Genomic DNA, 25,409 nt, shown 5'->3' on the forward strand with positions numbered 1-25,409 from the left:
TCTTTCTTGATAGGGTCCCACTATATTGACCAGGCTGGTCTATAACTCCTGACCTCAAGGGATCCTCCCAACTCCACCTCTCAAAGTGCTGGATTACAGGCTGAGCAACTGGACCTGGCTACTGTCCATTCTTTGATGAAGACAAAGTTTACCCTGAAATCCTGTTCAGGTGAGCACACAGTTTCTATCACTTTCTGGTAACTTCCTAAACTATTCCTTATGCAATGGTTTTAATAGTGCACTTAAAACACAATGTATTTAAGTTGGAAGCTTCATTTTTTTGTATAAATTGTTTTCTCCCTCCTGCACTTCCTCAACATTTATTTCTTCCAAAAACTGATAACTCAAATCCTGCTCATTAGGTCAGTAGATTATAAATGTCATTCCCAAAATGACTTCAATCCCTTCATCATGCCACTGGCGGGCATCGCATAGAAATGAAACTTGATACTTTCAATACCATCTTCTTGGAGACAGAGAAGTTTTCAAAGCATGCAAGTTCAGGCTGTGATTATTCAACAGGTGGGACATAGATGGCTAATGGATTTGGTGGGAGGGCTGTAGCCAGATTTACCTTCAGTGACTAAGTGGCCTACATGCAAATCATAGTTTTACTTCCTAATAGTGAAAACAAAGCATCTTAAAGTATTATCTCAGGTATTGTCAGTAATTTCCGAGTTACTTTTGGAGGCTTTGACTCATTTGTATAGAGTTTGCTTTATATGTCTATCATTAAATTCAAACCATGTTTTGTATTAAGACTTATGTTAACCAAGTGACATGACCTGACTTCTGGTCAGTGTTTGTTGGGCTTATTTTGTGATGCTTACATTCATCTATGCTCACTCTCAGTCTCCATCCTGGGAACACAGGACCTGAAATGATACGTAAACATTAAGAAAGAGACATAAATATCAGGCAGATATCGAGCATCATAAATTGTGGACAGACAGAAGCTCTTTGCCTTTCCGTCTGTATTTCCACTTGATCTTCCAGCAGTGGAGCTCCATAGAAGTGTGTCTAGGTTGGTGAGTCACTCTGTATATGTCAGCATGGTGTTATTCTGGCATGTTGAGCTGGAGATGTCCTGTGTCTTAGTATAAGTGCTTTGAGGTGCTAATCTGAGAAAATCTAAGTTTCTGAATAATGTGTTCTACCACTGGGACACTGTTTCTAATAATGTCAAAGGCTAGTTGAGATTCTAGGTTATCCTGGTAATCCCTGAAGAACTTCCCAGAAGGTTTCATTTGAACATCATGTTTAGTGGCTACATTAGTGGCTTCGTCAAACTAAAAATTATAATAAAATTCAAAATTTTTTTACCACTTCATTTGTGAATGTGATACTATAGTTAAGCTGCTGCCTGTCAAGAAGATGCCAGAAGTTTGCCACTGGAATTTTCCCCCCCAAAGGCTCTTGTTAAGAAAGGGCATTTTTTGAGGTGGGTGGATCACGAGGTCAAGAGATTGAGACCATCCTAGCCAACATGGTGAAACCCCATCTCCTCTAAAAATATAAAAATTAGCCAGGCATGTTGGCATGTGCCTGTAGTCCCAGCTACTTGGGAGGCTGAAGCAGGAGAATTGCTTGAACCCCAGAGGCAGAGGTTGCAGTGAGCCAAGATGGTGCCACTGCACTCCAGCCCGGTGACAGAGCAAGACTCCATCTCAAAAAAAAAAAAAAGGCATTTTTAAGAACAAACAAAACCAATTAAATAGAAATCTATTGATGCACAGAAGAGCACAAATGCTCAACAGCTATAAAGCTATTCCATCTAGCGTTCGTGCTATTCCCTATACCGTCCATACAAAAAACAAATGCAAGAGCTCCACTTAAATATCAAAAGCCATCATGCCTATCAGTTGAGGAAGGCCCATTTCCTTCAGTTATTACATCTTTCTTCACTGCTCTAAAGAAAGGGCAGATTTAACACTGTGGAATCCTAAAAGCAGTTGCAATGACCGTTAAGAAAAAAGAACAATTTTCTTCAGATACTCCCAGTGTGACAGACATGCTTACAACAAATCCTGACTTTCCAAGAACAGCAGAGTGCGTAGACACCTTGGGACTATTTCTCTAAAAGCCCAGTAGTCTGGACGTTCGTTTTGGAAGGAAACCTGATGGACACAAATATACTTGACCACACCACTACTCCCTGATCAGCCCCTACCATGTGTGTATGGAAGACACCACACATTTTGGGCAGAAAGACTGATTCTTAAAAACAAACAAGTCAATAGCTAAGATATGGAATCAACCTAGGTGCCCATCAATGGATGAATGGATAGGAAGATGTGGTTTATACATACATACATACATACATACATGTATGCATATGTTGGAATACTATTCAGCCTTAAAACAGAAGGAAATCCTACCACTTGCAACAACACAGATGAACTTGAAGGACATTATGTTATGGGAAATAAGCCAGGCAGAGAAAGACAAATACCACATAATCTCAGTCATATGTGGAATCTAAAAAAATTGAACTCATAAAAGCAGAGAGTAAAACAGTTACCAGGAAAGGGAAGCAGGGAGAGATTGGGGTGGTGTTAGTCAAAGGATTCAAAATTTCAGCTAGAGGGATTAAATTCAAGCAATCATGGTTGAGTGCGGTGCCTCATGCCTGTAATCCCAGCACTTTAGGAGGTCGAGACAGGAGAATTGCTTGAGGCCAGAATGGGCAACAAAGTGATACTCTATCTCTACAAAAAACTTAAAAATTAGTCAGGTATGGTGGCGCGTGCCTGTAGTCACAGTTGCTCAGGAGGCTGAGGCAGCAGGATCACTTGAGCCCCTGAAGTCGAGGCTGCAGTGAGCCATGATCATGCCACTGCACTCCAGCCTGGGTGACAGAACAAGACCCTGTGTCAAACAAGAAAAGAAAAGAAAGCAAATCTATTATATATCGTGGTGACTATGGTTAACAAAAATAAATTGTATATTTGAAAATTGCTAAGAGAGTAGATTTTAAATATTCTTACCAAAAAAAAGTATGTGAGGTATTAGATATGCTAATTAGCTGGATTTAGCCATCCCACAATATATACAACATATATCTATCAAGACATCATGTTGCATACAATAAACATATACAATTTTTATTTGTCGATTTAAATAATTTCTTTAAAAAGTGCTGAGCATAGTTTGGTGCTGCCGTTGGGGGCTCAGGATCAGTGTGATGGACCTCACCATTGGATGTCCCACTTTTCCTCATTTCTTCCTGTCAGTCTCAGTTACTCCATCTCCGAACATCACTGTTCTGTTACTAACAGCCCTTCCTCTCTTGTGCCATCCTATTGAATGCTTTTAACATGCTATTGGTGGGCACAGCAGATAACCCAACTTGTTAGCAACTGTATTTTAAATGAAAATCAACCTCATGGACTTGAAAGCTTTATAAAAAGCTATTTTAGGTGCAACAAGTCCCTTTTGTTTAATTCTAGTACATTTCTTTCTTTTTTTTTTTTTTTTTTTTGAGGCAGGGTCTTGCTCTCTTACCCAGGCTGGAGTGCGGTGGCACAATCACGGCTCACTGCAGCCTTGACCTCCTGGGCTCAAGTGCTCCTCCCACCTCAGCCTCCTGAGTAGAGTAGCTGGGACTGCAGACATGCACCACCACACGTGGATATTTTTGTACTTTTTGTAGAGATGGGATTTTGTCATGTTGCCTAGGCTGGTCTTGAACTCCTGGGCTTAAGCGATCCTCCTGTTTCAACTTGCCAAAGGGTTCAGGTGAGAGCTACTGTACCTAGCAAATTTCTAAAATATACCCAAACCTACAAGGCTGAGGGAAGTGAGGGATTCACAGAATAATTTATGTAGAAGAGATGACAAATAATTTGGTTCTAACCTTCTTACTTTATATTCGAGCAAACTGAGCTCAGAAAGATTTAAGGACTCCTCAGATGGAGAGTTATTGTTAATAAACTATGTGCAGCAGAGTTTGCATGGTTTGAGTCAACAATCACTATAACATCTTTTATTTTATTATTATTATTTTTTGAGACAGGGTCTCACTCTGTCACCCAGGTTAGAGTGCAGTGGTGCAAGCGTAGCTCACTGCAGCCTTGAACTCATGGGCTCAAGTGATTCTCCCACCTCAGCCTCTCTAGCAGCTTGGGACTAAAGGTGTGCACCACCACACCTGGCTAATTTTTTAGTTTTAGTTTTTTTTTTTTTTTTTTTTTTGTTGAGACGGAGTCTCGCTCTGTCGCCCAGGCTGGAGTGCAGTGGCCGGATCTCAGCTCACTGCAAGCTCCGCCTCCCGGGTTTACGCCATTCTCTCGCCTCAGCCTACCGAGTAGCTAGGACTACAGGCGCCCGCCATCTCGCCCGGCTAATTTTTTGTATTTTTTTAGTAGAGACGGGGTTTCACCGTGTTAGCCAGGATGGTCTCGATCTCCTGACCTCGTGATCCGCCCATCTCGGCCTCCCAAAGTGCTGGGATTACAGGCTTGAGCCACCGCGCCCGGCCTCTTTTTTTGTAGAGACAGGGTCTTGCTATGTTGCCCAAGCTGGTCTTGAACTCCTGGCTTCAAATGGTCCTCCTGCCTTGGCCTCTCAAAGACTATAAAATCTTGACTACAACCATAGAAGGGAATTCTGGTTACTAAAAATAATACATTTAATGCTTGGTACAATTTCTCTAAATTCCCCTGCTCTTTATTAAAACTTATTTAATCACATCTATACTTATTGACATACTTTTATCCCCCCCATCCTGACAAGTCACAGAATCTTGAGGTTAAGGGTCCTGGTCCTATTGTTATTATTATTATTATTATTTTGAGACAGTCTCACTCTGTTGCCCAGGCTGGAGTGCAATGGCACAATCTCGGCTCACTGCAACCTCCACCTCCTGTGTTCAAGTGATTCTCGTGCCTCAGCCTCCGGAGTAGCTGAGATTACAGGGATATGCCACCACACCCAGCTAGTTTTTTTTTTTGTATATTTAGTACAGACAGGGTTTTACCATGTTGGCCAGGCTGTTCTCAAACTCCTGACCTCAAGTGATCCAACCACCTTGGCCTCCCAAAGTGCTGGGATTACAGGTCTATTCATTTTTATATATAGCCCAACAACTTAAAGATAAAATATACTTTGCATATTTTCCTTGTCAAAGGAAATCAACATGTATATGGAAATTAGTAAATGAACGTTTAAAGAATCCAACTTAGGAACTGCTACTGGGAAATGTGTTTATGAAATGCATTTTTATTTTTCTTCATTTTTAGAGGTGGGGTTTTGCTCTGTTGCCCAGGCTGGAGTGCGGGTGGCTTGATCATAGTTCACTGTAGGTTTCAACCCCTGGGCTTAAGAGAGTAGTCCTCACCTCAGCCTCTTGAGTAGCTGGGACTACAAGACTCAATCCACTGCACCTGTCTATTTTCATCTTTAAGAAAACCAGATGCTTCCATTAGCCACAAGAATCCAGTTTTTAAAAATGCATGCTGGAGGAGAACTCAGAATCATATGAATGGGGTTATTATAAATACAAAAAATAGCTGAAGACTTTCAGTGAAAGATAGCATCCTTTGGGAGTAAAATGCTAATGATGTCCCTTAAGAAGCTAAGTAATGAAGTGAATACGCCTCTTATGAGTTGTTGGATTTTTAGAAAATAAATGTTCAGTACTTTTGTTTCATGTTTTTAAAAACAAACAAAAAGACCTAACAGGTGATAGTTAATAGGATATGAACTGAGGACAGAAATGCTAGCTCACGTTTACCGAGGATTACTGCATTCCAGATGGTGTACCAAGTACCTTATGTTATTATATGTTATACGTATATTGCAATAGTTATATAACTAAACACTCCATTATAATGCATTATAATACTGCAATGAACTTAGTTTTTAAGAAATTGATCTTTTTCCCTGTCCAAATTGTTGCTATCCTCCATTTACATTTAAGTAGTATTTATCAAATCTATTACTACCAGGCACAATGCTAGTTGCTTTACACAGATTTAAATATTACTTCATTATCCTTTATGGTCTCAGTCATCACATAGAGTTACATTTTTTTTTAGAAGAAGAACCACCCAGCTGGGAGCAGTGGCTCATGCCTAGAATCCCAGCACTTTGGGAGGCCGAGGCAAGTGGATTACTTGAGCCCAGGAGTTCAAGACCAGCCAGGGCAACATGGTGAGACTCAGTCTCTACAAAAAAATTCAAAAATTAGCCGGGCGTGGTTGTGTGTGCCTATAGTCCCAGCTACTTGGGAGGCTGAGGTGGAAGGATTGCATGAGTCTTGGAGGTGGAGGCTGCAAGTGAGCTCTGATTGCGCCACTGCTCTCCAGCCTGGGAAACAGAGTGAGACCCTGTCTCAAAAAAGAAAAAAAGAACCACCCCCTTGTTGTAAATTAATTAGTCATTTAACAAAATTTTATTTCATTCAACTGCTTTTGCAGAAAGAGAAAATAAAGCCTTAAAAAATGCGTAAGTGTACATAAACACCTAGGAACAGGTTAGATACAAATGAAACCTCTTCAGTTTGACAGATTGTCATGACACATTATATTCCAGGAAGTTCTGAATCAGACGCTTTCTTCAGTTTTGTGATTTAAAAAAAATCAAAATAATTACCCACTGTGCAGTGCAGATGCCTAGTACAGGGGCGGTAGGTGCTTTCCTAACTAGGGCGCTGGGGTACAAGCCACAGCAAGAGAGGCTGGCTCTTGGGTGGGGGTACAAGTCCGTACAGTACAGGACTAGCGGCAAAGTCCCTTAACCAACTGCTGAGCTCCCTGCACAAAGAGGCCTCCAAGGCTAGGACCATCTAACCAGCCGTTGCTCAGTGGCCATTTCCTTTCAACTTACCATCTTCTGGCTCCTGCCCCAGCGCTCTCTTGAAAGGCACTTTCTAGATTCCTTCCTTTTGCCAAACTCTGTGGTCGTTCCATTGCCTGTATCCTAAGGTTACCAAATTTAAAAATAAAAACAGAGTGCCCATTTAAATGTGGATTTCAGATAAATGATAAATGATTTTAAAATATAAGTAATAGGTATGCCATACTTTTTAAGTGCAGTAGCATGATCAGAGCTCACCGCGGTCTCAAACTCCTGAGTTCAAGCAATCCTCCCACCTCAGCCTTTCCAAGTAACTAGGACTACAGGGGCACGCCACCACACGCAGCTAATGAAGAAAAGCATTTTTTTGTGGAAATGAAATCTTGCTGTATTTCATTTCAAGGCTGGTCTTGAATTATTGGTCTCAAGTAACCCTCCTGCCTCGGCCTCCAAAAGTGCTGGGACTCCCGGTGTTTGCCCCACGCCTGGCCTTTAGTGTGTTATGCTAATACTATTAAAATATATGTTGTTTATCAGAAGTTCAAATTTAGTTTCAGGCTCTGAATTTCATCTGGCAACCCTACTTCATTCTCTTTGTGTCCCCCGTGGTGCGTGACCCCATGGCCTCCGACCCTCTGTGAAATGGTCTTCCTTCAGGTTCTATCACATGCATCACGTGCTTTTCCTTTTCTGCTCTTCTGCCTGCTTTGGTGACTTCCAGCCAGTGCAGGGATCATTAGAGTGCATCTCTCTGCCTCTACTGTGATCTTGGTAACTTTCTCCTAGTCGGGGCCATCTATTTCTATCACTGAAATCAGTGGTTCGCAAAGTGGGATCCTGGAGTTGCAGCAGCAGCACCATCTGCGAACTACACAGAAATACAAATGCTCAGGCCTACAAGTAGAATCATAACTTCTGAAGTGGGCCCAGAAATCTGTGTTTTAAGAAGCCCTCTAGTGTTTCTGATGCAAGCGAAAGTTTTTGAGCCACTGGATAAAATGATCATTTCCATGCTGTTGCCTCCCAGATCTTTATGGCGAACCCTGACTTCATACCCAAACTTCTCTCTAGAATTTCAAGAGAATGTTAATATATGAGAGGAGAAAAAAAAAAGCTGTATGGTCAAAAAGAGCTTATATAGTATTGCAACATTTCTTAAAAGTATTTAAAGTGGTCAGGCGCAGTGGCTTATGCTTATAATCCCAACATTTTGGGAGGCCAAGGAGGGCAGATTGCTTGAACTTAGGAGCTTGAGAACAGCCTGAGCAACATGGTGAAACCTCGTCTCTACAAAAGAATTCAAAAATTACCTGGGTGTGGTGGTGTGCACCTGTAGTCCCAGCCACTCAGGAGTCTGAGGTGAGAGGATCACCTGAGTCCAGGAGGCTGAGGCTGCAGTGAGCTGTGATTGTGCCACTGCACTCCAGCATGGGTGACAGAGTGAGACACTGTCTCAAAAAAAAAAAAAAAAAAAAAAAAAAGAGCGTTCGACTAAAGGGTCCTATCTGCAGGAGCCTGTGGAAAAAGCAACAACAGAACTTTTCCAGCTGGATGGCTTCTTTGGAACCACAAAGTAGTCCCCCTTATCCGTAGTTTCGCTTTCTGAGGTTTCAGTTACCTATGGTCAACCATGGTCCAAAACTATTGAATGGAAAATTCCAGAAATAAACAGTTGTTTTCAGTCGAGTGTGCCCTGGGTAGCGTGATGAAATCTTATGCCATCCCGCTCTGTCCCACTTGAGACATCAACCAGCATCACCTGGGAATTCAATAGAGCTACAGATTCTTGGGCCCCACCCCAGACCTGCTAAATCCAGACCCTCTGGGGGAAGCCCAGCAATCTGTGGCTTAACACGTCCTCCAGGTGATTCTGATGCAGGGTGAAGTTTGAGAACCACTGACCCAGAGAATTAGTGTGGGGAATAAAAAGCCTTATAGCCCTTAGTACACAGGTGTGCACTATTTAAAAAATGTGTGGTGTTTTCCTAAGGCGGCTGGTTGAGTCGGCTTCTCTCCCCTCCTCTGTAGTGTACACCAGAGAGGGACAGGTTGAGTGATTGCCACAGAGCAGTCCTGTGGAGTCCATGCCCCGTGCACTCAGAAGAGGAAACGTGATTTCGAAGGCTCCTCATAGAAGACTAGGGGCTCTGTAATAGTTAGGGTTTGGAATCCTTAGAAATTGGACTTATAATTAAATATTGCATCCCATCTATGTTTAAGTAATGCCACTTTTAAAACACTAAACCTAAGCTGGGCGTGGTGGCTTATGCCTATAATCCCAGTACTCTGGGAGGCTGAAGTGGGAGGATCGATTGAGGTCAGGAGTTGGAGATCAGCCTGGGCAACATAATAAAACCCCATCTCTTAAGAACATTATTTTTTAAAATTAGCTAGGTGTGATGATGATGTGTGCCTGTAGTCCTAGCTACTTGGGAGGCTGAGGTGGGAGGACTGCTTGAGCCTAGCAGGTTGAAGCTGAAGTGAGCTATGATCAAGCCACTGCACTCCAGCCTGGGTGACAGAGGGAGACCCTGTTTCTAAAACAAAACAAAACAAAACAAAACATACTAGACCTGTGCAGCCACTACAGTTTGCTTCCATATACTGGCAAATGTCATTATGACATGAGTAGAAAGGGTCAGGAGAGGGCGTGTTTGAATTTTAAACACCATTAGCACGTTGCCTGTGTCTCTTTGAGAACCTGGCACAGGGGACTCTTGGATCGCAGCGGACGTTGTGCAATAGCTCTTTGAACATTTCCTTCAGAAGTGGAAATGTCTCACGTAAAAAAGAGGAGGAACGTCCAGACAGTGCAAACCTGATGTTCTGCACTTCCATCTGATCTAAATGGTGAATCCATGTTAGTCTAGATGACACAATACACATTTCAAACAGAGAATGCCATTAGAAAGTTGATTGATTTTGACATCATCACACGGACTAGTTTTTCTAGTGTATTGTGTTATACACATCTGGCACTTAGCAGTTGCTTGGTGAATATTTGCCATGGGAATGAATGAAATACAAATCCTCTTCCAAGGTTGGCAGCTCACCTAACAAAAGTGGTTCCCCCCTGCAGAAGGGAGAGGGGGCTCAAAGAGAAGTGGCTGGCATGCCAGCACGGGTCTCTGTTGGGGTGGAGAGAGAGACTGGCCCATAGCCTCCATGGTTACCACCCTGGGTCGGGTGGGTAGGGAGCCCTGGACTGGAAACCAGAGCTCAGTGATTCTCCTGCTCCAGTGATTCACTGACTTGGCCTCCCTTTTCCTAGCCAGTTGTCAGTGTAAGAACAAGCCACTCTCTGCTGGGCTAGAGAAACACTTTAGATCTTAGAACAACTTTTTAAACATTTCCCACCATGACCCACAGTTAGAATACATTTTATTTTGTAAACCGGGAAAGACACCAACCAAAACGTAATTGAAACAAAAGTTTCACAGCACGATAGTTACCGTACTACATGGGATGCACAATGGACTGCATTCTTGTCCGCGCTGTTCCATTAAAGAAACGTGGCACACTTACTGATTTCACAGTCCACCAGTGAGCTGAGACCACACAAGAATCCTGCAGGAAGGGATGGCCTTGAGGCCCTCCATCTCAGGGAACATCTGGGAAGGGAAGGGTGATCTTCCTCATGCCCACACCTGGAAACATGCTTAAGTCCCAGGAAAGTGTCATGTAAATCCTTGTTTTCTAGAATCTGAACAAGAAAGCTCAAAAGAGAGGTCTTTGCTTCTACATTTAGAATATTATACATAAGCCAGGTGTGGTGGCTCTTGCCTGTAATCCCAGTACTTTGGGAGGCTGAGGCAGGAGGATTGTTTGAGGCCAGGAGTTTGAGACCAGCCTGGGCAACACAGTAAGACCCCAACTTTACAAAAAATTTAAAAAGTAGCCAGGCATGGTGGTGCATGCCTGTAGTCCTGCCTACCGGGGAGGCTGAGGTGGGAGGATGGTTCGAACCCAGGAATTTCAGGTTGCAGTGAGTTAGGATTGTGCCACGGCACTCCAGCCTGGGCAACAGGGTGAGATCCTGTCTCTAAAAAATTAAAATAAAGTATTATATACGTCCCAATAAGGTTTTTTGCTGTGACCTTCCCTTGGGAGGTAGCCACTCCTGACTGCTCCAGAGAGGAGCTCCCATGCGTAGAAGGACTGTGGCAGCTGCTGTACTCAGTGCTACCAAGCAGACAGTTAACGGAGGCTCAAGGCTGGCACCACCACTGGCAGAACCCCTACATCAGTGCTCCCCAAAGTATTTCTCACTCCATGAGATTTTACTAAGTGTTCTTGGGGAGGGAAGATGAGGAGTTGGTTCTGTGATAAAATAAGGAGATGTTGATTGAGACAGCTTCTCAGAGCCTCTGACATGCTATGTTGTGTTATGTGTGTTAAATGTTTTGGGTGTGGTGGGGGGAACACAATGTGGTATTTTCCTACCATATTTAACCCCAGAACCATTTTTTCCAATAATCTCTGAAAATCTGGCAGAACACAGTTTAGGGAATGCTTCTTCAAGTGACTGCAATCTGCTTCTTCCACTAGCTAAGAGAAAAAGCAAACTAGAGACTTCATTCCTGCGCCAGTTGTGGACCGGGGCTGGGGACTGAGCTAGGGCTTTGGCTAAGAACATGAAAAAGCAACAGAACTTTGAGTGCATGTTGGGCAGACCATTGTTATTTATGTATTCATCTTTTGTAGTTTTAACTATTCAAAAGAGACTATGGTGGCCTGTGGCCGAAAGTAATGTAGACACTCACCGAAGCCATCCAAACTGTGGGTTGTGAAGCAGAGACATCAAGTCAGTGAGTCAACACAGCTGCCTCTCCAGCCTCCAAGTCTCAATGTGACTTTATGTCTATCTGTCATTATAACTCTGAAGTTATAGCATTTGTCACTTTTCTGGTATTTGTAGATTTGAAGATTCATGAAGGTCTCAGGACAAATTCTTCATAAAAATCAAGATCCTATTGTAATTTAGGTTTGAATTTATCAATCTGAAAGCCCCCAAAAAGGTCCCATGTACAACTGTGAAAGCTGTACCCTGCCCACATCTTGGGGGTGCCATTCATACAGAAGGTAGTGTCAGTGAAGCCCTTTGGAGCTGAGTGACAACAGTAACCCTCTAAAAATATTTTTGTTTTAAACTGTAAAAAACAAAGTTACAGAGTTGTTGATCAGAATGTCCTGTGAGTTCTCTTTCACTCTTGACTAAATCCATTGGCTGGCGTTTTTCAGTAAGGACAGCATCTTGGCTTGGGAGTAGGTGAGCAACTTAAACACTGGATTCAGACTCCAGCTCACCAGCTCCTGTTTGGGCAATCCAAGACTCACTTCCAAAACAGGAATGTTGATGACAGCACTCACCCCACCAAGCTGAGGTGAGATAAAGCATATTAAGTAGCTCTTTACAAATGTCATTTGTAGTCACCGGAGAAAGCCATGTCCTGCTGAGCTCTCTACTCTCAAATGTTGATGCCCAAAGTTTGCCGCCCCATGGCCAGTGGCACTGAGAAGGTCCCGTGGGCAGTGTCAAGGAGAAGTGGGTTGCAATACAGTTGCTTAATACTTCTGAAAGAGGGTTTTATTGTGCCTAAACTTTATGATTTGCTGTGATCTGGAGAGAGGTGGGACCCCAAACCCTGGAGTCTACCTAGAATTCCTTTTACTTCTAAAAGTTTTTGCAGCCATACATAGGTATTAAATCATTTCTTGGATCAAAACTGTCATTATCCTGGTTCCTTGTAGATGTACTGGTACATTTACATCCAAAACATAAAATACACTCATGATCTCAGAGGTGGCAGTTTTGGGGGCAGCATCTCTGTGTATCACTTAACTGTAAAATGAACAAACATCCTTCCGAAGAGCAGGAGAATGAGGACTTCATGAAACCATCACACAGAGCACACTTTGAGATGTGGGATTTCGTGATGGTAAAATGGGCATCCCTTAGGAGGTACTTGGGAGGGAAACTAGAAAGGTTGGCACAGTTACATTTCATACCTTGGTTAAATAAATCATGCGGTCTATTTCTTAACCAACTGGCACAACTGCAACCCTCTTTCCATTCTTCTTAACAGGATCTGTTCCTCACTTTCAGTCTTTATTTCTTTACACACTTGTTTTCCCCGAAGTCTTAGAACTGCAAGAGGAGCCTGGCTTGGCCATGCGGGTTACCCCGTCGTCTTCATGTTAGCGCTTGTCTCGGTGTAGCCTGCTGTGTCTCCTCCAGTGTCCCCTGCAACTTCCCCTGCAGTGTCCCTGCTTCTGTGTAAGCCTGTCGGCCTGGACTTCCTTGCGAGCAGCAGTTTACAGGCCGCAGCTCTGTACTTCTTTGAAATGAGGTTGTAGAGGATTGGGTTGATAGATGCGCTCAGATAGAAAAGTTGCAGAGCGACGATGTTAAAGTACTGAGAGAAGTACATCATCCGCAAATCTTCCGTGTTTATGTAAATGATTCTGCCAACGTGGAATGGCAACCAGCAAACTATGAATGCCAGAACCACCACCACTGCAACGTAAGACAGCACCGGGATTAACAAAAGCCTTGGGAAGCAAATAAACCCCCCACCCTCACAAGGAACCATCTGCAGTAAATAACAGCAAAATAAATTAGAGAAAACTTCTACCTAGCCAGATCCTCACCCCAGAACAAAATGACCAGGCTGCAGGACATTTGCTTTAAAACTGCATAGTAGGTTCCTATATGTGTTTTGATCAAGGCTGGACATAAACCAGAAGGAGCAATTTCTCTGAACAAGCCGCCTTGGCAGGCTTCCATCCACAAACCCACTTCGGAGACAAGTTTTCTGTTCTCTGTTGAAAAGAATTCTACAACACGTCTGCACAATCTTTACTTTTTGATATGAGCAAGGTTTACTTTAGCCTTCAGCATCACTTAACATTAAATAAAAAATTTTAGCTTAATGAAATCTCCCTCATCTTCTCAAGGGCACTGTGAGGACTCCTCATCTGTGGCATCTAACAGGTGGTTGGATTAAGAATTTCCAACTCTCCTTCCTGGTTTCAGAGGCTCTGAAAAAGCACTGCTGGTTACTGAATCGGATCCGGGGATTCCACCCTCAAAGCGCCCTGGTGTCCCCCAGAGCTCCTGGGGGACAGGACATGGTTTTCTGGGGGGACAGGAAGTACGGGCGGGTGGAGGCTGGAATCCAAATAGGAAAGGGAGCTGAAAGCGGCGCCCAGAGCTGGGCGAGCAGGGGAAGGGGACCCAGCGTTTGCGCGGCCCCCGGCGGGGTGGACCGCAGGCAGGCGTCTTTGGAACCGCGGTGGCTCCACTTACGCAGGACGCGGACGGTCTGCCGGTGGCCTCTCTCCCGCCCCGAGGCGGCCGGGCCTCGCAGCGGCCGCCGGCTGCTCCACAGCTCGCGCCCGATGAGCCCGTAGAGGATGCTGAGGCACAGAAAGGGCAGGAAGAAGTAGGCGGTGGTGACCCACAGCATGACACGCAGCGCACCCAGCTGCGCGGGGCTCGGCCGGCATTCGCGGCTGAACAGCGCCGCGGCTTCCGCGGTCTCGGGCCCCGACGGCGGGGACGGCGGTGGCGCCCGCGAAAGCCAGAGGGGCGGCGACGAGGCGGGAGGCGAGGGAGCGAGCTGCGCGGTGCCATTGAGGCCCGGGACCACGGAGATGCCGGGGTCCTGCTCGACGCCCACCAAGAACAAGAAAGGCCCGGCAGAGAGCAGTGCTACCGCCCAGAGCACAGCGATGAGCGCGCGGACGCGGCGCCGGGTGACCAGGACGCGGGCGCGGAGCGGGCGACAGATGGCCAGGTAGCGCTCGACGCTGAGCGCCGTCATGTGCAGCAGCGTGGCGTAGGTGCAGCCCTCGCCCACGTAGAGCGACAGGCGGCAGAGCAGCGACCCGAACACCCAGGGCCGCGAGCGCCAGAGGCGGTACAGGTCGAAGGGCAGCCCGAGCAGGATGAGTAGGTCGGACACTGCCATGCTGCCCAGGTACAAGTTGGTGGTGGTTCGCATGTCTTGGTAGCGCCCGATGAGCAGCACGGTCACCACGTTGCCGCTCACCCCGACGGCGAACAGGCCCAGGCACACGGCGGTCACCGGCACCAGCGCCCCCAGGGGAAAGGGCGAGCAGCGGCGCTCGTCGCAAGGTGGCAGCGCGGCCCATGGCGGCTCCCGCGCGCCCTCGGGGCCGTCGCTGCTGTTCCAGCGGCTGCCCATGGGTGCTCCCCGCGGCCGTCGCGTCCCGGGTCGGGCTGGGAGCCTGGCGCGTGGTCCAGCTGGGTGAGCGCCTCCTTTCCCAGCCCGCGCGCTGCGGGCGCGGACCGTCAGACGGCGGGGCGCTGTGCTGCGCTGCGCTGCGGGGCTCGGGAAGCGGCTCTGCAGGGTGGGCACCCAGGCGCTCCGGAGCTGGCTGCGCGCAGTCTCCGCCCACGGCCGCGGCCCGCCCCGGCCGGGCCCTGCTCCCACGCCCTCTCCCGGGCCCATGCAATTCTGGGGCGCTTCCCTCTCCACCAGCTGGAATACCCGGCTCCCTGAGCGCACGAGCCCTACCCCGTCCTGTGAGCGATGTCTGCACCCGAGAGAGCTTTGGTTACTGGACCCAGCACTGTACGGGCGCTTTTGTCGGTCCGGTACACAGGAGACCTTCGAAGGGATCTTGGTCTGGTGGCTGGTAGCTGCCGCTTGATGGTGGAGGAGGGCTCACGGTAATCCTCAGGAAGCCATAATGCTAAATAGTAGGAGGGGAGTCTAGACCAGAGTCTGGAGCCTCTCCTGTCTAATCCTGGCTCTACAACCGAGTAACTGCATAATCTTGGGCCAGTCCTAGGCTGGGCCAGTCCTGGGCTCGCCCAGCCCAGTTCTCCTCTTCTGTAAATTCGCGAGTGGTGGAGGGAGCTGACCATATAATTGACCAAATAATTTTTCTTTTTTCTTTCTTTCTTTCTTTTTTTCTTCTTGAGACAGGGTCTCACTGTCGTCCAGGCTGGAGTGTAAGTGGCGCGATCACAGCTCACTGCAGCCTCGACCTCCCAGGCTCAAGCAGTCCTCCCACCTCAGCCTCCTGAGTAGCTGGGAGCACAGGAGCGCCCATGCCCCGCTAAATTTTTTTTTTTTTTTTGTATAGTCCGGGTTTCGCCATGTTGGCCAGCCTGGTCTCGAACTCCTCACCCCAAGTGATCCACCCTCCTCGACCTCCCAAAATGCTGAGATTACAGGCGTGAGCCACCGTGCCCGGCCGTGACCAGATAATTTCATGGATCCGTGAGCATGTTTATTTATTATAAAGAACAAGACAAATCTTTACGTGGACACTAGAGTACTTTCACATGTGATATGTCGTTCTTATGTACAATATGTTTCATAAACTTAAAAAACTAGACTATTTGTCAACACCGGAAAGAACGAAAATTGGGGAAAGGGGCTAAAAGGGATGTAAGCGTCTGTTCAGTGTGGTCTTAATAACAATAGCTAACACTGAGAATTTAGATGGATCTGGTCCTGTGCTCTCGATTTAATCCTCATGGCCCTCCTTTCGCCCATGAACAAAGCGGGTCTCACTTGAGATCAAACAGGCAGTAAGAGGCGGGACTGGGATGTGGGCTCTGGTCGGCCTAATCCCAGAGCTTGAAAGACTGACGTCCCACTCACTGCCCAGCTCCACCCCCTCAGTGGCTTAAATCCTTAACCTCTTTTCTGGACCTGACACCTGGCTTTGCCTAGGGACAAGCTTCTCCTGCAGTTCTCTCTCACACGCAGACTGTGAGTTTGGAGGAGGGACACCTGTCGCCTCCCTCATCGCTGCTGTTTCCAGCGGTCCTAAAACCTAGCTTTGAGTGTGACTTCATCAGACCCCGCCCTCCCCAGCGCTTTCCCCCGTGGTCACCCGCAGTCCCTGAGGACCAGGTGCCTGCGCTCTCTTTCAAGCACTGCATCTGCGGCCGTTCACACCCATGGCGAGTCTTGGAATGCCTTGGCCTCTAGTTTGTTGACCTCCTTTCCACCTATGACCTTGCTCTCCACCCCATCTCAGCCGCGCCTGTCGACGGACCTTACACCTCACGGTTGCCAGGGCCTGCCAGCCTTCCTCCACCTCCACTTCAGTCAGCCCTCTTTCTGACCTCCGCCCACTCTCTTTTTAGCTCTCTTCCCCTAGCACCTCAGTTCCAGTCATCCTTCAACCCACTGCGACCTCCATCGGTGGCTCCTCCTTCCTTTTCCCCGTCCGTTGCCTGCCCCATGTCTTCACTTTTCTTCCTTTACCCAACGGAAATTCCACGGGCATTCGCCATCGCGCCCACACAGACGCCCTTGACTCCCTTGCTGTTTTCTCCATTGTCAGCCTCGTCCATCCGCCGAGAGCACTGCAGGCCTGGTAAGGCCGAATTCCCTGCCTACTCCTGGCGTGCTCCCACTTGGCGTAGTTTCACTTGAAAGCACGACCTCTAGCGGGGTGCTTCGTTCCCCCGGCCCTCCCAACTCTCACCTGACCTCATTCACTCTCCCACCACCAGGCTACTGGTTTATACCCCCTCCTCTCTCCTTAGACCCAACATCCTCCACCACCTCCTTTGGGTGGTTTCCTTGCACCCTGTTTCTCTGAAGATGACTACCACACCCCCACCTCCGCTCATGCTCCCCTGGGACAGTTGGTGGTACTTGCAGTTGAAGTCAGCTCTGCCCCTTAAGTGCTCCTTTCTCCTCCTCCAGATATCACTGCCTCAATTCTTTCTCTCTCTCTCTCGTCATCAGTTTTTCTCTTCTGGATCATTTTCATGCAAAACTCCTCAAAATTGTTTCTGTACTCACGGTTTCCACTTTTTCTTCCTCCCTGTCTCCTACCCCTAGGCAGAGAAAATGTAATTTCTTCATTTATAGTTGATTTGATTTTCCCCTGTGCTCTCAACAAGAGAAATGAATGCTCTAGCCCGGGTAAGGCATGGTCCAGGCAGACCAGTTAAGCAGCCCCTCTGGGCAGTGTTCAGTTCTCTCAGACATCACGCCTTTCCCCAAGGTGGCCCAGGGGTATGGGGAGAGGGGTCAGTGGCTTAAAGCTCGAGGGAGAGGTCCTTAGGAAGCTTCATGTTGGTTCCTGGGGTGTGAGGGGCTGGCATTCGCTAGACTTCAGTTCCATGTCCCCTTCCTGCATGGTCACCAGTGGCTCTGCTAGCCTTGGAGGCAGGGGCCTGTGGTTGGTGAAGAGGCGGCTTCTTTCTTTCACTCAGATGATGCTTCCAGGAGCACTCTCCATGGCTGTCATGGGCTGCGAATCCCTGAGTCTCTTTGGTTTTTCCCATTTGCTCCTTGGCCGGATGGACTACCCCAGCCTCTGCTGAAGGCTCCCTTTCTCCCTTCCCCACCCACCATGGTGGCGCTGAGGCAGGCTCACTGTGTCTGCAGTCAGCATCCTGGCTGTTGTGAATTACTCACCTCCATTCAGGCACTCCCTCTCTCTATTGTATTTTCTCCATATTGCTTATTATCAACTGACATGCTATTTAATTTACTTAGTTATTTGTTTATTATCTATCTCTATCTCCCAACATTATGTTCACCAGAAGGCAGAGCTTTAATCTACTGTGTTCACTGCTGTTTCCTTAGTGCCTGGCACAAAGTGAGAATTTAATAAATATTTGTTAACTTGGAGAATGAATGAGCTTCTGCAGAACCAGGTACCATTGTTTTCTTTACAATTCCTAGCAGTGAAAACAGTGCTCTGATTGCAGTGGGTGCTCAGTAAGTATTCACTGATACTTCAGCTTAAGACAGAATACTGATATGGAGAGGTGGAGACCCAGTGGGCTTTTTGGATAACATTGCTGTGCTGAGGTTCAAACATAACTTGGCCCTTAGGACATATCTGAGCTCTTATGATGAGATGGCATTCAATGTTTTAGGAAGGAATGGGACCAGATCTGTTTCCTACTTTGTGTTTCTGTAGACATTCACCAGCTTCCTGACTTCATAGTTCTTCTAGTGAGAAGAAGTTCTCAGTAGACCAGGAGCATGAGCATCTCTCTTCTCTACTCTTGGAGTACCTCTCCGCCTGTAACTCATGTGGGGCAAGAGTGGGTCTAGGTTTGGCCCGGCTGTGGCCTGCATCCCCAGAGGCAAGAAGTTGGTGTCATCAATAGGCTTTTGGCTCCGGGCTGGAGGCCTCACTCGTTGGCTTTTGATGAATATAGAGGGATGACCTGGATGAATATAAAGCTAATGCTTGCTGTTTGCAAGGCACTGTTCCAAGTCCTTTCATATCTGAATGTATTTCATCCTCCACAGCAATCTAAGGCAGCAGGTTCTTTTAGTATCTCTATGTTAGAGACGAGAAGAGCAAAGCACAAAGAAGTGACCCCAGGTCACTGGGACAGCCAGTAAGGGTGGTGCTGTCCACTTCCAGAGTCCATGGGCATAACCACTGTGCTGGGTAGCCTCTTGCTATATAGACCATGGCACCACCAGCTGCAGAGAATGCTAGGTTATGATCTGGAGTCTGCTAGGAAAGTGTCTTCCAGTTTGTATCTCAGAAACCAGATTTTATGGGCAAATTGAAGATCTGGAAAGTTGTGAGGAGCATTAAAATAGATCCATAACTTGTATAATAGCTTACTTATGGAAGCTTGTAAACACTCCACAGGCTTTACACTCTTTTCCCCACGTAAGAGCAGGGCATGAAGTTTGTAGAGATGGGATCTCCCTAGATTGTCCAGGATGCTCTTGAACTCCTGGTCTCAAGTGATCCACCCTCCTCTGCCTCCCAAAGTGCTGGGCATACAGGTGTGAGCCACCAAGCCTGGCCATTTCATAATGTTTTGAACCAGCCTTTTACAATTGGGAAATTTCATGTAAAGTTCTGGATTGTTAGCATGATATCTTAGGCCTAGGCAGACCACATTCTTTAATAACTCCCAAGGACATCCATACAATATTGTTGTAAACCAGGCACATGCCGCAAGCTGAGAGGAGTGGTAACATCCAGGGAGGTGAGGGAGTTTGAGAAGGAAGCATTGTCTTGCAAAACTGGAAGCTGTGGTAGCTCTGAGCTCCTGTTCCCCAAAGGCTGCCACCTGCAGCCTGTCTGCAGGCACCCCACAGCTGTCACACACACAAGGTATTTGTGGCTTCACACTCAGCCCTTTCCTCACTCACATGACCCACTGGGTCCTCTAGACCCCAGGCACCAGGAAATGGTATCTTTAGTAAAACGCAGAGATAGCAAAGCTGGCCCTGGAAGGGAGCCCCTGGCAGAGAAGTTCAAGGCCAGCTATTTCCCAATCTCACCACATTGACGGGGGACTCAGTCTTTCCTAGGTTTTCTCTTTACATGGCAGAGTCACGGCAGGGCAAATTCAGGCAAGACTTTTGTGGAGTGTGGGTTCCTATTACTCTGTGGCTATTGCTTTAGCACTTCTCTTTTCTTTTCTTTTTCTTTTTTTTGAGACGGAGTTTCACTCTGTCACCCAGGCTGGAGTACAGTGGCGCGATCTCAGCTCACTGCAACCTCTGTCTCCTGGGTTCACATCATTCTCCTGCCTCAGCCTCCCGAGTAGCTGGGACTACAGGCGCCCGCCACCACACCCGGCTAATTTTTTGTACTTTTTTTGCAGAGACGGGGTTTTACCATGTTAGCCAGGATGGTCTCGATCTCCTGACCTCGTGATCCGCCTGCCTTGGCCTCCCAAGGCGTGAGCCACCGCGCCCGGCCCGCTTTAGCAGTTTTCTGTTGGTCCCAGTTTCTCCTGAGAGACAGACAGACTCAGCGTGGCAACAGTTACCAAGGGGGATGGATGGTGGAGGGGGAACAAGCCCTTGGGAGGGTGGGAGGGAAGAGGTTACAGGCCTTATACTACTGGATATGAACATTCTTACTGTGCAGCTGCTGCCATTGGTAAACTGTGAAACTGAAAAGGTAATTTCTTCTTTAAGACCTCTGTGTCATCCTAGAAGGATTAAGAATGAGATAGAGCTGATAACTTTGGTCTGGGCAGGCCAAATTGTTTAATCGCTCTCAAGGACATCCATAAAATATTCAGTTGTAAGCCAGGCACATGCCACGGGCTGAAAGGAGTGGTAGCATCCTGGAAGGTGTGGGAGTTTGAGAAAAAAGAGACAAGTTGGCCTGTGTCCTTAGCAAAATGAACTTATTGACTACGTCAGTTTTATGGACTTGATGCCCAGGATTCTCTAGTCTTATGTTAACCTGTGTATCAGTTTGTAAGTTTTATATTCCCTTCTTAAGCAATTCAGGTGAAATTCACATAAAATTAACCATTCTGAGGTGACAAACTTACTGGCATTTGGTGCCCTCAGTGTTGTGCAACCACTGCCTCTGTCTGGCTCCTGAGCATTTCCATCAACCCAGCACCCACTGAGCAGTTACTCCCCATTTCCTCCTCCCTCCAGCTCTGGCATCCACTAATCTGTCTCTATGGATTTACTCATTCTGGATATTTAACACACATGGAATTGTACAATACGTGACTTTCTGTGTCTAGCTTCCTTCATCGTAGCGTGTTTTTGAGGTTGGTCCACATGGTAGCTATATTCATTTTTGAACATGTCAGCGTGTCTCAGTTGTGGTAAGTGGCAAAAACGGCATTTTCATCCTTGGATGAATATTTAAGATGGGCTACTCTTAAGGACTGAGTGTGGGCTCAAAATGGTAGTAAAAGTATCAGGGGATGAAATTCAAGAGGAAAGAAATTAGGGTTTCTCATTTAGTCTGTTATGCTTGTACCAGATTCTTCTCATCTGATTTCTTTCTGTTCAATCCTTAGAGGGCTGTGGCTTGCTTTGCACATGATGAAGTGCTTAGCACAATGCTTAGCAAACAGGTGGTACTCAATCAATAAAGGAAGGCAGACCCAGCAGTGCCACTAACAGGAAGGTTCTGGGCCTCTGGTGGTGGGCGAAAGAAGGTACTAGAAAATAGGGATGTGGGAAAGGCAAGGAGAGGTTAGGGATCTTCTTCCCACTGGGAGGTTTACCTTAGACTCACTGTATTCTTTATATACAGAAAGGAAGTAAGATATTTCATGAGTTGCACAAAATCAAGTCACTAGGATAAAACTTCTAATTTCATTCTTTACTGGGCTTTATATAATAAATATACATCCTCTCATGTTGAAGATTTGTATACTGTTGGGAAAAATGTTTTAAGCTCATTGGAAGAGGGGAGACCATAACATTTCCTTTTCTTAAACAGGCAGCAAATAATGAATATATATGAATACAACAAACATATCTCAAAAAGAATGATACAACTTTTATTTTCCATGGATTTTAAAGATACTTTTGCTACATAGTTTAGGTATTTTTATGAGCTTTTTTTTCATTTGTATGAAGTTCATTCAGCCTTATACAATTTTAAGGTGATACGTTTGGTAGTGTATCTATAATCTTTAAAAAGTTTAGAGTTTTTGGAATGTACAGTATATGAGGTAAAATCAAGATTACATTAAAAATTGTTTTCTCCTCTGCACTAATTTTGCAGTGAGGCTCAAATGGCAAGTATACTATTAAATGACATTTACTATCAAAAATAGGAGGTTCATTTGAATTACTATGAAAAACATAAGCCACTGTAACTTGACACAGTGGCACATTTTACCATTTTAGACATTCAACTATATATAAATCTCTGGGCTATTACACTCAGACTCATTTGTACTGCCAAATGTGGCACTTTAAAGAAGTTTCTAGAAAACAATCGCAATCACTGTTGTTTTGGGGGAAGGTTATCATCCTATACATAAGAGATTAAATTTAAATAAAATGTAAACATACAGTATATTATAGTGACAGGTCATTCTTACCACTTAGAAAGGCCAAGTTTATCCATTTCTTTTTTGAACAAGGGTTAATGTTTTTCTACAGCACAGATCATTTGACATAAAACTGTTACAATACATGCCCATTCTATTATCAAAGAAATTCTTCAGAGATCTTCAAAGCACAAAACATACGTTCTTTTTTCAAAGACTGACAGAAGTGCTTAATCACTAAAATGCCAACTTCAGCAACTAAAAATTAGTGATTTGCTATCCTAAAATTCAAATAATAAATTAAAAAAGCTAGTTACAGGTGTTTTACGGATAACAGATGTGCTAAAACAAGAATTGTAGATAGTTTCATTATAAACTGTATTATTACTGGCAGTCATTGACATCTAGGCAAGATGTACAATGTGATACTTGACAAAATTCAATCTGATCATCCAATAACTCACAAATGCAAGCTCACAAAACATTAATGAATTATGCAATTGCAAAGTGCTCTAATGCAACATTAACCACATGCAATCAACAATTTGGAACAGTATCCAAACAGACATTATACATTAAACGTTTAGTTTTCAAGAAAGAAAGCAGCTTGAAGTTTACTGGTGCAAATTAATTTTGTCTTCAGATTTGGTGCCCCAAACAAAAAGGTTAGGTTTGATTATGAATTCTGATGGCGGTGGCAGCAGTTATGGGAGAAGCAGCAAAAACATATGGGAGTTCTTCAAAATTAGCCTATACCCGACAGAGTGAGTGTATGTGTGTAATACATATTTCTACACTTATGTTTGTATGTGTACACTTGTTACCCTTATACATGTACATATAGTTCAAAGGTTCACAAAATAGAAACCAAATAGGTTTGAAATTCAATTTACTTTTATGATTACTTTCTAAAAAGTATTTAAAAGCACTCAGTTCTTTTCCATGTTCTCAAGACCCGAAGAGGTACTTTTTGAGTAAACATCAAAATATTTTTAGGCCAAGTAAACTGTCTGTGCTTTCTTTAAGTACTTATCTGTGAATTCATGAATATATATTTATAATGAAGAACTCCACATTTATCAAAGAAGCTTTACTTCATGCATACTCTTTCATCCAGTTTTTGTTTCTAAGCCCCTCCAGTTACTCATCATAATCCCACTTACCAAATAATTAAGACAAATGAGGAGGTAGAAATATAGCACTAGATTGCTTTCACAGCATCAGACTTTAACATTTTATATAGCATGTTAGTGTAAATTCTATTCATTCTGATTTTTCACTTGGTAATCTTTAAAACAAAAAGATCAGGTTATCACTGTTACACTCATGCCGATTGGTCAAAATATCCATTCTAAATTGTTGCCTCTTAGAAAGTTTTTCTATAAGAAGGCATGTTAGAAAAGAAAAAAAAAAAAAAAAAAAGAGAGAGAGGGAAAGAAAAAAAGAAGACCCACCCTAACAAAAAACCCAAATTGATATTTTTGTGGCTTGCATTCTAATAAAGTGCCAGCCTCTACCTAACAATATAAGCACTGAAAATGGCAAAAATGATGTGCTATAGTCTCAACGCCAGTGCTAAATGCCACTGTTTTTTATAAAAGCAATACAGAAATAATTTTAGTACATGACAAAATAAAATGTAATAGAGTTAAAAAATAAAGTTATTTTTCACTTGATTACAAAGTACTGAATGATAAAGGCAATCAAAATGGAAAAGAAAGCAAACAGCACAAGGATGACGGCAGCACACTGCTCGTCACTCAGTGCCCGTCGGGTCCTTGTGCTTTCCACAGTGTCTCTGTTGGTGCTGGCTGGTGGTTCAGTCCTCTGAGAGATGAAGAGCACTGTGGTGCTGTAGGGACCTACGAGATCCTGGTGTCCCAGAGAGTCTTGGCACTGGCGAATGGCACATACACGGAAGCGATATTCACAGTTCAGCTGAAGGCTGGAATACCGGAAGGAAGAGTCGGGACCTTTGTAAATCTGTTAATAAATTATTGGAAGGAAGAATTACGTGTGAAGGTTGGACAGAAAATGTGTTAAAACTGGCTAGTGTTAGAATCGTTTTTGATGTGAAAGCCAGTGAATGCCATTGATTCTATCTTTTAAATGACATGTTAAAAATATCTATCCATTAAAGTACTTACCTGTTTGTTGCATAGGGGCAAGAGAAATTTCAAAAGCGAGGATGTGAGATCTACCCTTATACGGTTCACAGATGAGTTAAGGAGTGCAGATGTGCCCCAGGGCAGCTAGAGAACACGCAAAATCAGTCCTCAAGCATTTTCCTGCTTTTCTCAAATGTAAGAAGTCATTTTTTAATGAAATAATTCCATCAAAGAAGGGATAGTGTCTACTTTTGCTTCCCCCATTATGTCTTTGTAGAACTGATAGATTTCCATACAATTTCAAACATATCTGTTGAATGAAATGGCAAATGAATAAGGGGAGCTTTCTATAGGTGCCTATGGCAAATCACTGTATAAACTCCAGAGAGGGGAGATCACTTAGAATCAGAGAATAGGACCTCCTCTGCCATGCCTTACAAGGGAAATAAAAAGAATGAAATTCCACGGATTTTCAGGGGAGTGTGCTAGTAATTAACCCATTTATGCCAGAGGTTGCAATTTTTTTTTTTTTTTTTTTTGGTGAAAATCAGACCTTGGCAATAACCTTGATCAGTTGGATATAAATAACTACCACAAGCTTAGTGTTCCAGTAATGGAACACTAGGCATAAATGGGTTAAGAAGATATATACTGGAACTGTTCATCCCTGGCATCCAAGGTCTGCTCTACCACTTCACACTCCAGATGCGATTTTAGACCAACTACCACAGGCATACTAGTAGTTAACATGT

The 25,409-nt window shown here is 45.0% G+C and overlaps 2 protein-coding genes and 1 long non-coding RNA gene across 8 annotated transcripts in view; 1 reads left to right on the plus strand and 2 right to left on the minus strand.

Annotated features, from left to right (window-relative positions):
• Positions 1-25,409, plus strand: part of LOC117063251 — a 109,427-nt gene that overhangs the window by 21,068 nt on the left and 62,950 nt on the right. The window lies entirely within an intron of this gene.
• MLNR (motilin receptor) lies at positions 12,978-15,571 on the minus strand. Its single transcript, XM_033176887.1, has 2 exons — positions 14,108-15,571; positions 12,978-13,315 (listed from the first exon to the last, which is right to left on the minus strand). Exons 1-2 carry the CDS (start codon positions 15,273-15,275, stop codon positions 12,978-12,980), a joined length of 1,506 nt encoding a protein of 501 aa, XP_033032778.1. The 5' UTR covers positions 15,276-15,571.
• FNDC3A (fibronectin type III domain containing 3A) overlaps positions 21,852-25,409 on the minus strand; it is a 218,972-nt gene continuing 215,414 nt past the window's right edge. For 3 of the 4 annotated variants that reach the window (XM_033176880.1, XM_033176881.1, XM_033176882.1), the window contains one exon: positions 21,852-24,532. In XM_033176880.1, the coding sequence (XP_033032771.1) occupies positions 24,218-24,532 (315 nt within the window). In that variant the 3' untranslated portion in view covers positions 21,852-24,217. The remainder of the gene's footprint in view (positions 24,533-25,409) is intronic. The other variant, XM_033176883.1, reaches the window with a different exon arrangement.

Source organism: Trachypithecus francoisi, unplaced genomic scaffold (genome assembly GCF_009764315.1).
Source record: "Trachypithecus francoisi isolate TF-2019V2 unplaced genomic scaffold, Tfra_2.0 Lachesis_group18, whole genome shotgun sequence".
In the NCBI taxonomy this organism is placed as follows: Eukaryota; Metazoa; Chordata; class Mammalia; order Primates; family Cercopithecidae; genus Trachypithecus; species Trachypithecus francoisi.